At 41.1% G+C, this 16,399-nt stretch overlaps 1 protein-coding gene across 7 annotated transcripts in view; it reads right to left on the bottom strand.

Annotated features, from left to right (window-relative positions):
* LOC115423746 (caskin-2-like) overlaps positions 1-16,228 on the bottom strand; it is a 53,435-nt gene extending 37,207 nt beyond the window's left edge. For all 7 annotated transcript variants that reach the window (XM_030140764.1, XM_030140766.1, XM_030140768.1 and 4 more), the window contains exons 1-2: positions 16,013-16,228; positions 10,415-10,698 (exon numbers count right to left, since the gene is read on the bottom strand). In XM_030140764.1, the coding sequence (XP_029996624.1) occupies positions 10,415-10,508 (94 nt within the window). In that variant the 5' untranslated portion in view covers positions 10,509-10,698; positions 16,013-16,228. The remainder of the gene's footprint in view (positions 1-10,414; positions 10,699-16,012) is intronic.
* Between the last annotated feature and the right edge of the window lie 171 nt (positions 16,229-16,399).

Here is a 16,399-nt window from a genome sequence, read left to right as displayed (position 1 = left end):
CACACACACACACACACTTCACAGTGGAATTGTGGGAAACTCAGAGACCTGAGTCCAACATCAGCCTCAGGTTTGAATCAGAACCAGAAAAAAAAGTAATCTGGACCTGGATCTGGATCTGAATGTGGGAGGACTGAACTAATGGTGGACCTCCTGTGGGTTCAGGGTTCAGGGTTGATCTGGATCAGACCTCATCCAGGGCCTGAACCCACGTTTCAGAATCAGAATCATCGGTCCAGACCTCTGTCCGGTCCAAACCTGGGTCCGGTCCAAGCCTGGGTCTGGTTCAAACCTTGGCTCGGTCCAAACCTGGGTCCAGTCCTGAGTTCTTCCAGACCTGGATCTGGTCTTGGGTTCTTCCAGTCCAGACTTGGGTCCAGTCCTGGGTTCTTCCAGCACAGACCTGGGTCCGGTCCAGACCTGGGTCCGGTCCTGGGTTCTTCTAGTCCAGACCTGGGTCTGGTCCAGACCTGGGTGCAGCCCTGGTTCTATAAATATACAGTACTCTGTGTTTGTTCTGATGACCCGGGTCCCAGTGGACGTGGTTCTGAGTCTAATCTGGGCTTTTCTTCTGCTCCTGGATCTTCTGGTTCCACTGGAATCCAGATAAACAGTCATTTGGGCGGAGCTGTGGTCGGACGCCTCCGTCTGTGGGTTTTTATGGGAGACGCCGCCGGCTGCAAGCGTCGTCATGGTAATGGGGGTTCGCAGCAACCAGGCTGAGGTCACGCCTCAGGAATGCGGACCCTCGGACGGACAAACCTCCGGTCCTCGTCCTCGTCCGGGGACGGAATCTGACTCCGCAGTGTTTCCTCGACAACGGGAAAGGAACGGCTGCTGTCTGAGAAGCAGCTGCACTGACCCAGGATCAGATCAGACCCAGAGCAGCAGAAGAAACGAAGCAGAGGAAGAACCTGAACTGGTCTGAAACTGTTCTACAACTGTCCTGAAACTGGTCTGAAACTGTCCTGAACTGTTCTAAAACTGTCCTGAAACTGGTCTGAAATTGTCCTGAAACTGTTCTAAAACTGTCCTGAAAATGACCTGAAACTGGTCTGAAACTGTCCTGAAACTGTCCTGAAACTGGTCTGAAACTGTCCTGAAACTGTCCTGAAACTGTTCTAAAACTGTCCTGAAACTGGTCTGAAACTGTCCTGAAACTGTTCTAAACTGTCCTGAAACTGTCCTGAAACTGGTCTGAATCTGTTCTAAAACTGTCCTGAAACTGTTCTGAAACTGTTCTAAAACTGTCCTGAAACTGGTCTGAAACTGTCCTGAAACTGTTCTAAAACTGTCCTGAAACTGGTCTGAAACTGTCCTGAAACTGTCCTGAAACTGGTCTGAAACTGTCCTGAAACTGTTCTAAAACTGTCCTGAAACTGGTCTGAAACTGTCCTGAAACTGTTCTAAAACTGTCCTGAAACTGTCCTGAAACTGGTCTGAAACTGTTCTAAAACTGTCCTGAAACTGGTCTGAAACTGTTCTAAAACTGTCCTGAAACTGGTCTGAAACTGTCCTGAAACTGTTCTAAAACTGTCCTGAAACTGGTCTGAAACTGTCCTGAAACTGTTCTCAGGTCCATCTGCTCCGACTGGAACCGCAGTTTATTTATGAGTTCAACGGCCAATAGGAGACGAGCTACAGGGAAACGAGGAGGAGGAGATCCATATAACTACAAATAAAGCTTTATTTGTAAATAAAGGTATTGTATTATTATTATTATCATTATTATTATTATTATTGTTGTTGTTGTTAAAATCTCTAATTAATTAAATTACCATAAACACCTTGACACTGAATCTAAATTACATCAGATGTCAATAAATCAAAAATATTTCCAAGAACAACATTAAATAAAGTTAAAACACTATTGTTTATTTAACTGGGTGAAATATTAATATTATGCATTTGGATTTTAATTAATTGTTTTCAGGCTCCATGACCTGAAGATAAAACGACCCCCATCACATAAAAACTGTTGAACAGGAAACAGACGCTGATGGTGATTTTCAGAAAATTGAACACTGACTAATTAAAATATTTCTAACGGAGACTAGTTGATTTAGTTTTTCTAACCTTCAACATCAGGACTTCATCATTATCTGATTTGGGTTCAGTTTGAGTCATAATTTAATATTTCATTGTAAGAAAATTAAAATAAATTTACCAGAAATTAAGACAAACACAGTGAAGAAGTCATGCTTTTGCTTTAGAAAGTTTGGTTTTTATCATTTACAAAGTTGAACATAGATGTTTTACTTCCAAATTCTTTTGTATCTTCATCCAACCTTTCATAAGCAACTTTGAGCCGTTTATTGACTCAAATGAAGAAATCATAATGAGTCGATGCTAATTCTTAACGCATTCATAACAGAACCTCAGTGGGTCCAGGTTAGACCCCTGTGGAACCCCGGAAAAATAAGAAACTCCGCTTTTCCTGGCATTTTAGAGCAAATGGGTGGGTTTAATGTTTGGAAAGTTATTTGCAGATGGTGGTGACGGTCTCCGAGGGTTAATGAGGAAGGACACGCCCACCATCTCCATCAGGACAGATTCGAACCGAAGTGTTAAAACCCGTCAGACGTTTGGGAAAAGTCACGTTTGTCTGTGGGTTCTACAGCTGCTGGAGTAAACACCAGGAACCAAACAGTCCTGGATGTGGTTTCCATGGTGTTCTGGTCTGATTTGATGCCCTGATGCTGAACCTCCTCGCTGTAATTAGATCTGGTTCTTCTAAAATCCACGGCTGTGAGCGCGCTCAGAGCAGCGTACGGCGGTTTTTTATAGCTCTTTGAAATGAAAAGGAGGGTTTAATGAATGCGCTTTGAGGCGATGCAGCGCGGCTCCTCTTTCTGCGTGGCCTTATGTAAGCGGCTCCTTTAGACTTTTAACTGCAGCAGAGGTTCAGGCCTCGGGCTCAAACACTGGACCCGGTTCAGGTCAACGGATCTGGACTTCATATCCAGCACTCGTTTCAATGGAGATGAACAAAGACTGGACTGGGATACAACCTGAAATACGATCTGGGATACGATCTGGAATATGACCTGGGATACGACCTGGGATACGACCTGAAATACGATCTGGGATACGATCTGGAATACGATCTGGAATACGACCTGGGATACGATCTAGGATACGATCTGGGATACGACCTGGGATATGGTCTGAAATACAACCTGGGATACGGTCTGGGATACAGCTTGGGATATGGTCTGAAATACGACCTGGGATACAACCTGAGATACGGTCTGGGATACGATCTGGGATACGACGTGGGATATGACCTGGGATACGGTCTGGGATACGGTCAGGGATACAATCTGAGATACGGTCTGGGATACGACCTGGGATACCATTGGTCTGGTTTTGTCTTTTATTTTGTTATTCTCTCTGATATTTTTACCTTTTTCATCTTATTATGTTTGTTGTTAATATTCTGAGTAAACTAAAGGATAGTTCTCCTTGAATGTTTTCAAACTACAGCGTCTTTGGAACACGAGCCCAATAAACTACAGATATTTGTGATAAAATGTAGGAAACTAGAAGCACTCGGAGAGCGCAGACCTCCGCCAAGGCTGATCAGTGGCCCCCCCCCCCGTGGCCCCCCCACCCCCGATCACCACCAAAATTTTATTATTTCTTCCTTATCCCATTTCCAACAAACCCTGAAAATTTCATCCAAATCTGTCCATAAATTTTTGAGTTATGTTGCACACTAACGATCAGTGGCCCCCCCCCGTGGGCCCCCCCATCCCCAATCACCACCAAAATTTTATCATTTCTTCCTCATCCCATTTCCAACAAACCCTGAAATTTCATCCAAATCTGTCCATAACTTTTTGAGTTATGTGCACACTAACGGACAGACAAACAAACAAACAGACAGACAGACAGACAAACAAACAAACCCTGGCAAAAACATAACCTCCTTGGCGGAGGTAATAAAAGGAAATAAACAATGAAGACTGGAAACAACAGGAGAAGACAGAAGGAGTGGATGAGCAGAGGACCAGGGGCATCAGGACGGAGGCTGTGATTGGCTGGTTGGAGTTTAAACCCGCCCATGAATAAAACATGAGGCGGAGGAGGTTTAAGAGACGCCACTCGCCGCTGTTTTGTGTCTTTAACGGCGCCTTTTCACGGCGGGTCGACAGGTTTACGACGCTTTATAATGATGAGCTTCAGCAAAAGACGCAACAATGAGCGACGCACACGAGGAGCTGGAAAAGACACGTACGGAGGGCAACGTTTCGGAGCGCCTTAAATCATGGAAAACACATGACAGAGGCAGGTGTACCACAGACCGAATTCACAAACACAGCAAATGAAAAGAATGAAGAAAAGAAACTAAATGTGACGATGAACTGTGACCAGAGTTTATCTTCAACCACATCATATGGTAAAATCAAAGCGACTCCAGCGTATTTGACATTTTTCACTGGATTTTCTTTGATTCTGATGATTCAACACTGGAAAAAATCTAAATCTGACCAAGTGTATTTGTCTCATTTCTAGTCCAAATATCTCATCACACTTAAAATCAGACAGAATCACCTAAAGAGGAACTTTTCACTGAATTATAAGAACTGATGAAAGGACAATAGATCTGGAAAATCTGATATCAACAAATCTAAGATCATTTTCACTTGTTCCTTTAGCACATTTTTTTTTGCTTAATTCAAGATGTCGTTTTTTTTTTTTTGTTTTTTTTGCTTAATTCAAGATTTTTATTTTTTTTGCTTAATTCAAGGGTTTGTTTTTTTTTTTGGTTTAATTAAAGATTTTTTTGCTTAATTCAAGATTTTTCTTTTGCTTAATTCACGATTTTTTGCCTAATTGAAGATTTTTTTGCTTGATTCAAGATTTTTTTTACTTAATTCATGATTTTTTGCTTAATTCAATATTTTTTTGCTTAATTCAAGCAAAAAAATCTGTCAATGGAACAGGTGAAAATTATCTTGGTAAGGTTTCTTGAAATAAGATTTCAAGACAGTGGTGATGGTCTCTGAGGGTTAATGAGGAAGGATACGCCCACCATTTCCATCAAGATGGATTTGAACTAAAGTGTTAAAACCTGTCAGACGGTCGGGGAAAATGTCGTGTTTGTGTGTGGGTTCTACAGCTGCTGGAGTAAACACCACAAACCAATAAGACACAATAAACCCATTCAAACCCTAATGAAAATAAACTGACGGACTCCTCTCAAAGTGCTCGTTCCAAACACATTCATTAGAGAAATAGATGTTTTATTTTACTTCCAAATGATTTTCTATCTTCATCCAACCTTTTATAAGCAACTTTCAGCCATTCATTGACTCAAATTAAGAAATTATAACAAGTCGATGCTAATTCTTTAACACATTCATTACAGAACCTCAACGGGTCCAGGTTAGACCCCTGTGGAACCCTGGAATTATAAGAAACTCCACTTTTCTCAACTTTTTAGAGCAAATGGGAGGGGTTTAATGTTTGGAAACTTATTCACAGACGGTGGTGACAGCCTCCGAGGGTTAATGAGGAAGGACACGCCCACCTTTTCCATCACGACGGATTCAAACCGAAGTGTTAAAACCCGTCAGACAGTTGGGAAAATGTCACATTTGTGTGTGGGTTCTACAGCTGCTGGAGTAACACCAGGAACCAATAAAACACAACAAACCCATTCAAACCCTGATGAACCCGTTATCTACAGGGAAATGGAGCAGTCGGGGGGGGTTGGAGTTTCCGAGCAGTAAAACGCCTTCACGTTCTCCCAGGTCAGTCCAGAGGTTCATGTGCAGATTATCAGATTAGTGAGTTAACGGTAATTTAATATTCCACTGGATTCCAGACAGTAAACAGACCCCTCCCACCTCTGCCACATAATTCTCTCTAATCCTGATTCCACCATCTGGAAATCCACATCAGGAGTCACACAAAAAACAACAAAGCTAAAAAAAAAAAAAGAACTGACTCCACCGACTCCCCCAGACTCCGCCCACTCTTCTTCAGACTCATTATGAATCAGGGAAGAAGATGAGGTGGAGATAGAGGGCGGAGTCGTGTGACAGAGGAAGTATCGACATCCACCTGAGGCCGACAGGTGGCCGATGTTGCCTTCAGGTACCGAGGGAGACTCCAGTTTCCAGTTACACTGAGGCTGATTGGTATTATTCAATCTGTTCAGTGATGCTTTCAGGGCCTTAACATCGACATTCGTCTCATTTTCATTCACTTTTGTGTTATTTTTTCTTATGTTTTTCTTGTTTTGTTGCATACTTTCACGTCTTTTGGAAGATTTTAATTTTTTTTGTTGTTTTTACTGATCGTTTTTGTCTTTTTGTGTCTCGTACCTTTCTGTCTTTGAACATTATTTTCGTCTCGGTGCATCCATTGTGTTAATCGAATCAGTCTTAATGTCATTTGGACGTTATTGGGTCAGATGCGTCTCATTTGGTCCAAATCCGACTGAACGTCATTAAACCCAAACACGACGCTTTGACTCCATCATCCATGACACGTCTCACGGTGAAGCTGACGGTTGTTTTATGGATGAAACGTCTTAATTATCTTTTGCTTAATTCAAGATTTTTCTTGCTCGATTCACGATTTTTTTGTGTAATTCGCAATATTTTGCTTAATTCACAATGTTTTGCTTAATTACCGATTTTTTGCTTAATTCAAGATTTTTTTCTTAATTCAAGAATTTTTTTGCTTAATTCAAGATTTTTTGCTTAATTCAAGATTTTTTTTTTGGTTAAACCAAGATTTTTTTTGCTTAATTCAAGATTTCTTTGCTTAATTTAAGCAAAAAAAAAATATGTCAGTGAAACAAGTGAAAATTATCTTGGTAAGATTTCATGAAATAAGCTTTTCAAGACGGTGGTGACAGTCTCCGAGGGTTAATGAGGAAGGACACACCCACTGTTTTCATCAGGACGGATTCGAACTGAAGTGTTAAAACCCGTCAGACGGTTGGGGAAAATGTTGCGCTTGTGTGTGGGTTCTACAGCTGCTGGAGTAAACACCAGGAACCAAACAAGACACAATAAACCCGTTTAAGTTTATTATTTCAAGTCCATTTATCTTCCAGGTCAAAGTTCACGTCACACGGTGTCAGATCCAGAACCTCCTCCATTCACCTCCAGAGGTTAGAGGTCACTGTCATGTGACCAGTGGGAGGTTATGGGCCTGATAAAGCCTGACCTCCCTTTGGCCCCAAGGAGCCTCTTCTTTAACGTCACATCGAGTCTAAAAACCTGATGATAAAAACTATGACTGTTCCATTGACTCAGTTTCTACAGTTCTGTTACTTTGAACGTCTGTTTTCGTCTTCGGAGCTGAAACATCGTCTGAAAACGGTTCAAAACATCGAACTGAATTTTTCTTTACCTTGTTTCATTTCACATAATTTCTCATAATCTTTAAATAAAATGTGGTCTGAAGCTGTAAATGAAGGAGTCCCATCAGTGAACGACCTTAAAACCAAAGGGAAAAACTACTGATGTCTCCATCTGGATTTTTTTTTTGGGATTAGTTTTGCTGATACCGATCTGATACAGATACTTTTTACAATGAAATTTTTATTTAAATTTGGAGTCATTATTTCGAGGTTTTTATTCTATTATTTTACTGTAGAACTGGTCTGAATGTGGAACCTGAACTAAAACAACTATGACACCTTTGACTCTGAAGAACTTTAGGATCATTTGTCCAAATTCATACTGTGGGACAAATTATAACCTTTGGTCGGCCAGTTTTGACCCGTGGACCATATGTAATATTTTGAAAATAAATTTGCAACTCATGAACCACGGACAAAAAGAAAAACACTCAAACTATGAGAATAAAGTCATAAAATATTGAGATATAACCTGTAATATTATGGGAATAAAGTTGTGTTTAAAAAAAAAAACCTCGTAATTTAACAAAATTAATGTACTTTAATGAGATTAAAATCGTAATATTTTGAAAATAAATTCACGATAGTGCAATAAAAGTTCTAATTTATAAACCGTAAGCCTTAATCCTCGTTGATGACGATGCATCAACTTTCACTTCTGTCAGAGCGGACGACTAATGCTAATGTGTTGATGGTGGGAAGGGCTAATAGGCTCAGTATTTGGCCTTTGTGCATAAACCCCAAATGAAAGTAGAACCTCACAGAATCTTCCAGTTCACCATTATCAGACTAGTGGGTACGACTGTATTCTAGAAATGATGAACATTTTTCCAGCCTGTTTTTAAATTACAAAGTTTTTCTCAAAATATTATGACTTTAATCTCATAAATGTACAACATTATTTTTGTTAAATTATGAGTTGTTTTCCACTGCTGTAGTTCATGGACAGGTCCGTCCAGGTGTTATATGGAAGTGTATTCTGCGCCGTACATTAGTGATGTGTGGATCTGCAGGTTAATTCCACTAAAGTCCCGTGGCTGAAAAAAAAACAGACTTGCGCAACAGTTCTGGACCGTAGAGTGAAAGTGAAACTTATAGACACTTTACTAATTCCTCTAAGCCTCCCACTGTTCTGAAGCTTTCCCCTACATTCAGAAACTGTAATTTGAGGGGGCAGGATGTTTTTTTGCACCCCCCACCCCCTGCAGAACCGGGTCCGTATCAGCCCGATCTCCTGACTAAATCCGATCCGATCGTCTAAAAAATGCCAGATCGGCAGCAGATACTGATCTTTCGATTGGATCAGAACATCCCTAGAAAAAAAACACACGCCAACCCTGAACATAGCACGCTGCATTCATAGTCCTCATGAGATTGGGAAATGTCAGACTGCATTAGTGTCTTTTACTGGGTTTTCTACTTTATGGTTCAGTAAACTGGTTTCTCCTGCTCATCATTCACATAAATATTGCATTATTTACACAGTTTTATCTGATTTATTGGTTTAAAGCAGGGGTGTCAAACTCATTTAAGTCCAGGGGCCACATTCAGCGAAATTTGATCTGAAGTGGCCCGAACCAATAAAATAATAACATGATAATATCTAAATAATGACAACTCCAAAGTTTTCTCTATTTTAGAGCAAAAAAAGTAAACTTACATTATGAAAAGGTTTACATCTACAAACTATCCTTTCAAAAGATGTGAATAACATGAACAAACTGAAAAAAATAAGTGTAATTTTAACAATATTCTTCCTCAGTTTAACATTTACACATGCACATTTTAACTTAAAGATCACAGTGGTTCTACAAATACACAAAACATTTAGTAACAGGCAGAAAATTCTTAAAATTGTACTTACTTATTTTAAGACATTTCAGGTTGTTCATATTTGTTCAGGTTATTCACATTTTTTTTTTTACAAAATTATACTTTGTTTTTGTGTAAATACATGAAAATATTTACCTTTACAAAGAGAAAAATTTTTAGTTGCCATTATTTATAAATTATTATGATAGTATTTTACTGGTCCTGCCCACTTGAGATTGAATTAGTCTGAATGTGGAACCTGAACTACAAGGCTTGTTAACATCTTATTGTAATTTTTGCTGTTCACAAATTCATCCCAAGGGCCGGACTGGACCCTTTGGCAGGCCGGATTTGGCCCCCAGGCCGTATGTTTGACACCTGTGGTTTAAAGACTTTAACTCATAACAGAGTTCAGCTGATTTAAACAGTAGTTTATAACATATAACAAAATATCATCTGCATAGAGGGAGAGTTTCTGTATTTATGCTTTGATCAGTGATGTCAAACTCCTTTTAGTTCAGGTTCCACATTCAGACCAGTACGACCTAAAACAGCTCAGACCAGGAAAATATCCCATAATAACCTAGAAATAATGTCAACTCCAAACCAACCCGAACCGTCTATCACAAATAACATAAAAAATAAAATAAATGAAAAAATAAAAAATGTGAATAACATGAACAACCACACAGAACCTGAAATGTCTTAAAATAAATAAGTGTGATTTCCTCCATTTTCAGTCTCAGTGTTAGTTCTGTGGTTTTACTGTTGAACGGATCAAAGGTTCAGATGTAATTCTATTGTAAATAAATGTGGGTCATTTGGACCCAAATATGGACACTTGGGGTAGTAAAACTAAAACTACAATGACATCAAATCCATCAAAGGTCAATTAAAAATGTACATGTCATGATGTCAGTAACATGTTTTTTAAAGAATACCTGGAATATGAAATAATAACTTTTCATTATAATGATATTCAAATAAACCCACCGGACCGGGTCATTTGGACCCATTTATGCATCGAAGGGTTAAAGTCCATGTTTGGATCCAGAAGTTCTTTAGAAAATAAAGGCTGAGAACCTACATTGGAACCACAGGAACATACATAGAAACTGGACTGTTTCAACCTGATCCATCAGACCTACTCAGACCAGCTGAACCGGTTCTGGACCTGAGCAGAACCGGACCAGGTCCAGGTCCAGGTGTGTTACTTACTGTTCCGGTTCTGTCGTAGTTTGGACAGTAGTTTATGAGTGGATGTCAGGTCTCCACTCTTCACCGCCTGCAGAAGCTCCTGCTCCTTCCCCATTGCCGCCTCCTCCTCTTCCTCCACCTGTTCCTCCTCCTGCTCCTCCTCTTCCTCCTCCTCCTCCTCGGGTCAGAACCAGCGTCAGTTAAACCTCCTCAGAGCACATGCTGAGCTCCCATTGGACACATGGACCCGCCTCAGGTGAGACCGCCGCCCACCTGTCCTGAAAGCCCCGCCTCCAGCAGAGCAACTTAAAGGAAAGGAGAACAAAGTCAATCATGGGTTTGAAGAATTCTGATTGGCTCTTTGACTGACAGGTGTGATTGACAGCTGGTGTCAGTCATGTTTCCTAGGATACGGTGGGCAGAAGCCGTTTCAGACTCAGATCCAGTCATTTAAAGACAAACACAGTCAGAGGAAAGACGATCATGTTCAGTCGTTTTCTCATGAACTTTACATCACAGAACATAAACAAATCGAACCTTCAACAGCACAGACTAATGAAGCACATCAGCTGTCGATGATGACATCATCATCTGTTTCAGCGCTGAACCCCGGACCATGAAGCCTGGACCCTGGACCCTGAACCCGGTTCTGTCTAGGAGGTTTTTCTCTCGTATCGAGCAGGAAAAGCTGAAACATGACTTGTCTGGGTTCATTCGCTTTACATGACACCACATGTGCACATCGCCATGACGACGCAGCCCCGCCCACACGACACAATCTGTCAGAAAAACTTTACACAAGGATGAAAACGAGTTCAGGTAAACATCAGGTTGTTTCCATGGAAACAAACGGCCTTTAATCACTCACAAACACACACACACACACACCTGCACAGGTGAGGACCAGCTCATGTAACCATGGTAACCACACACGTCAAACACCAGCAGCTCAGAGATCAGCTGAGGTTTAGGGAACAACAAAACCTGCTGCATCAGCCTGAAACAGGACTGAAATACAACTGAAACAGGACTGAAACACAGCGGAAACAGGAATGAAACACAGCTGAAACAGGAATGAAACAGGACAGAAATACAACTGAAACAGGACTGAAACAGGGCTGAAACACGAGTGAAACATGACAGACACACAGCTGAAACAGGACTGAAACAGGGCTGAAACACGAGTGAAACATGACAGACACACAGCTGAAACAGGACTGAAACAGGGCTGAAACACGAGTGAAACATGACAGACACACAGCTGAAACAGGACTGAAACAGGGCTGAAACACGAGTGAAACATGACAGACACACAGCTGAAACAGGAGTGAAACATGACAGACACAGCTGAAACATGACTGAAACAGAACTGAAATAAGACAAAGATGACACACACTCAGCTGAAACATGACTGAAACAGGACTGAAACACAGCTGAAACACGACTGAAACACGACTGAAAGATGAGTCCATCCTTATTTTGTTCAGTTTTTATTCATTTTGTTCGTTGTTATTCATTCTGTTTATTATTATTTCTTATTCATTTCTTATTTTATTTCTTTTCTATTTCATTACACCTGCATTTTTTTTTTTTTAATTTTGTTCAGTTTGTGTCTTATTTTATTCACATTCTTTATTATTTTGTCTGTTTGTTTTCTTCATTCCATCCACTGTCATTGATCCAGCTCCATGGGTTTTACTGGTGAATTAATGTTGTAGAAGATGACGGTGTTTCCACAGTAACAGATGAATAACTCTACTGACTCAGCTTCTTTTCGTCTTTTCTATTAAAGTACATCTACAGGTATGTTTGGTGTTGGTTCTGTTTGACCTGGTTCTACTTTAACTCCCTCCGTCCGTCCCGTTTCCTTTCCTCATCCATTTGTCGTGCTCTGTTTCTCCGTTTCACTTCTTCCTCGTCTCGTCCTCTCGGCGCTGGGCTGTGATTGGTCCGTCCACCTGACATCTGCCCTCAGGCGCCTCATACATTAGAACAGGCTCCTTAAAGTCTTCCAGACCAGTGACCAGCACTCCCATTAGACCCAGACCAGGACCAGGACCAGGACCAAGACCAGGGCCCAAACCAGTGACCAGGAACCCCATCAGACCAGGACCAGGACTAGGATCAAGACCAGGACCAAGACCAAGGCCCAGACCAGTGACCAGCACCCCCATCAGACCTGGACCAGGACCCAGATCCTGACTCAGACCAGGACCCAGACCAAGACCAGTGACCAGCACCCCCATCAGACCAGGACCAGGACCCAGACCAAGACCTAGACCAGTGACCAGCACCCCCATCAGACCTGGACCAGGTCTAGGATCAAGGCCAGGACCAAGACCAGGGCCCAGACCTGTGACCAGCACCCCCATCAGACCAGGATCAGGACCCAGACCAAGACCTAGACCAGTGACCAGCACCCCCATCAGACCCAGACCAGGACCACGATCAAGACCGGGACCAAGACCAGGGCCCAGACCAGTGACCAGCACCCCCATCAGACCCAGACCAGGACCAGGACCAGGACCAGGACCCAGATCCAGACTCAGACCCTGATCCTGATCCAAACCCAGACCAGGATCAAGACCCAGACCCTGATCCAGATCCAGATTCAGGACCAGGACCCAGATCCAGACCAGGACCCAGACCCTGATCCAGACCAGGACCCTGACTCAGATCCAGACCAACCCTGACCCAGACCCAGACCCAGATCCAGACCTAGACCATGATCCAGACCCTGATCCAGACCCAAACCCTAATCCAGATCCATACTCAGACACAAACCCTGATCCAGACCCAGCCTCAGACCCAGATCCAGGACCAGACCGAGACCCTGACTCAGATTCAGATCCAGGCCCTGATTCAGATCCAGATCCAGACCCAGATCCAGGACCAGGATGACCCACATCCCTGCTTATAGACCTGAACTCCTGAACCTGCAGACGTTTGTTTCTACATAAACATGAGTGTGTTTGTATGAAGCCGGATCAGAGACAAACCCAAACCCAAACCCAAACCCTAACCCGGCCCGGTTCTGCTGGTTCAGACGTGTGCTGTTACGTAACCAGGCGGAGAACGGAGCTGTCATTTCCATCTCCAGCCGCCACGTCGCCCCTGCCTCCGACGCCTCCAACGGCCTCGGGCCTTTTGTGTTCATCCACCACCAACAACACGACAGGACGGAGCTCCGACCAATCAGAGCACAGGAAAAGGATGGAGCGTTTACACCAGGGTAGAGGATGGACGGACGGAGGGACACGAAGACGGCAGTGCGAAACACTGAAGTAAAAGTACGACAGAGTATCAGGAACCACAGACGAAAAGAAAAACACTGAGACTACAAGAATAAAGTAGTAAAATATTGAGATATAACCTGTAATATTATTAGAATAAAGTTGTAGTTTCAAAAGCAAAACTGATAATTTAACAAAAATAACGTACTTTTATGAGATTTAAGTTGGAATATTTTTAAAATAAATTCTCAACAGTGCGATAAAAAGTCATCATTTATAAATCGTAAGCCTTAATCCTTGTTGATGCCGAAGCATCAACTTTCACTTCTGTTGGAGTGGACAACTAATGCTAATGTGTTGATGGTGGGCGGGGCTAATAGGCTCAGTATTTGGTGGGCGGGGCTAATAGGCTCAGTATTTGGCCTTTGTGCGTAAACCCCAAATGAAAGTAGAACCTCACAAAATGTTCCAGTTCTACATTATGCTACCAGTGGGTACGACTGTATTCTGGAAATTACGAAAAAAATTTTCCCGCCTGTTTTTAAGTTATGAAATTATTTTCAAAATATGACAACTTTAATCTCATAAACGTACAACATTTTTTCGTTAAATTATGAGGGTTTTTTTTTTAAACTATGACATTATTCTCCAAATATTGCGACTTCATTCTGGTAAAATTCTTACTCTTTTTGTATTCGACTTTATTCTCGTAAAATTTAGGGTTTTATCTCGATATTTTATGACTTTATTCTTGTAGTGACAGTGTTTTTATTTTTGTATGTGGCCCTAAAACGTCATCATAGAAAAGACATAAGAGACGCAAAAGAAAAACTAAATCACTAAAACAACATAAAAACAAAAAGAAAAACAGGTAAAATATGTAAAAAAAAAATTTAACAGAAAATAATGTAGTAAAAGACGTAACAAAATGCAAAAAACAAAAAAGACAAAAGAAAAACTACAAACCACGAAACAAGATAAAAACAAAAAAAAAATGTTGGAAAATCTTGAAAAACAAAAATTGAAAGACGAGGTAGAAACGGGAAACACGACAGATGAAATGATTTAAAGGTAGTGAGATAAAAACCACAAAACTGGATAAAAGTTCATAAAAGGTTAAAATACAAACATCGCAACTTTAATAAAACAAAAAAGCCTGAAATTACAACATGAAATGTAAAAGAAACTATAAAATTCAACAAAACGACAACAATGTAAAAGACGTAATGCATAAAAATGACTAAAAAGACATAAAAACATAGCAAAAAAAAAAAGCAAAAAAACTTCATTAAAATTATTAATTTAGACAACATGAATTTAATGGATGCAAATAAATGAATAAACAATTAATGATTTGATGATGACATTCGGACGATCACTGGAAAAGATTTAAAGGATGAAAAGATCATAAAAATATACATGACATAAACTGGTGTAAAAGGAAACTTGAATAAAGAACGAAAACAAACTAGGAAAAGACACAAAAAAAGCAACAAGAAAAAAAACATAAAACTAAAATGTTACAAAATGTTAAACATCACATTCAAAGTAAAAAGATGCAAAAGACAAATGTAACAAAACAAAAACACGTTAAAAACAAAAATACGAAAATATGAAACAACAAATACAACAGTTATTAGTCAAAAAGTATCAACATAAAAATTACAATTAAAGAAAAACATGAAACATGTTTTAAAAAAAAATAAAAACTGATAAAAGAAAATAAATAAAACAAGAACAAAAATGTAAAAATGAAGCAAAACTTTTTTAAATCAATGAAAAAAAAAAAAGAAGAAAATTAAAAAAAAAAAAAAAAAAAAAAAAAAAACAGGATGAAGATGTGGATGTGGTGGTTCTGGTTCTGAGTCTGGTACAGGGTCTGGTTCTGGTTCTGGTTCTTCATATGAAGTTCAGTCCGGTTCTGAAGAACTGAGCCGGATTCTCTGAGTCCAGACCGAGGCCTCACATTGAGTTTTACATGAAACCGGGTCCGGATCTTCATCAGACCAGAATCCATTGGACCTCAAACGGAACCTGGTTCTGGAAGTTCTGCTTCCGTCAGAACCTGAAATAAACCTGGCAACTGATGAAAACAGACGCGTTGATCCGGATCCGCATCGATCCGGACACATGTTTGACTCTGATTTGGATCAGATGTTCGGATCCGGGTTCAGAACCTTCAGGACCCAGTTAAAGTCCGTTTTCTGCAGATTTTCGGAACATTCACAGTTTTAAAGTTGGACCTGAACTAAGTTGGATCCAGACCAGAATCCGGACCCATAAACATTAAAACCATCTCCATAGACCTTTGGACCGGACTCTGGCTCTGATAAACCCAAAACCCACTAGTACCGGACTGGAATCCTTTTACCCGAACTAGACTCACCTCGGTTGGATCCGATCCGGACTTTCCTCGGACCCGGATCTCCGGAAAACTCAGACCTCAAAGTAATCCGTGTTCGGAGATTTCCATAAAAAAAAGTCCAGTTTGGATCGGGACCAGCGAGGGGGTCCCGGTACCGGAGGACCTGGACGTCCAGCCCCGGAGCCGTCGAACTAACTGCGCGTCTCGGCTGAACTTTGGGCCGTTTGGCTCCTCCTGCTTTTCCCTCCGGACCCTGAATGCAGCATTCCATGGACGCGCTGGATGCGTACCACTTCCGGTCAGGACCTTCAAAATAAAACCCCGGAACCAGGACAAGAACCGAAACCTTTAAAATAAAACATAGGAACAGGGAGCAGAACCAGAACCAGGAGGATTCTTCTCCTGTTG

This window comes from Sphaeramia orbicularis, chromosome 8 (assembly GCF_902148855.1).
Source record: "Sphaeramia orbicularis chromosome 8, fSphaOr1.1, whole genome shotgun sequence".
In the NCBI taxonomy this organism is placed as follows: Eukaryota; Metazoa; Chordata; class Actinopteri; order Kurtiformes; family Apogonidae; genus Sphaeramia; species Sphaeramia orbicularis.
The sequence above is the reverse complement of the archived record's forward strand: the minus strand, read 5'-3'. Positions and strand labels throughout refer to the sequence as shown.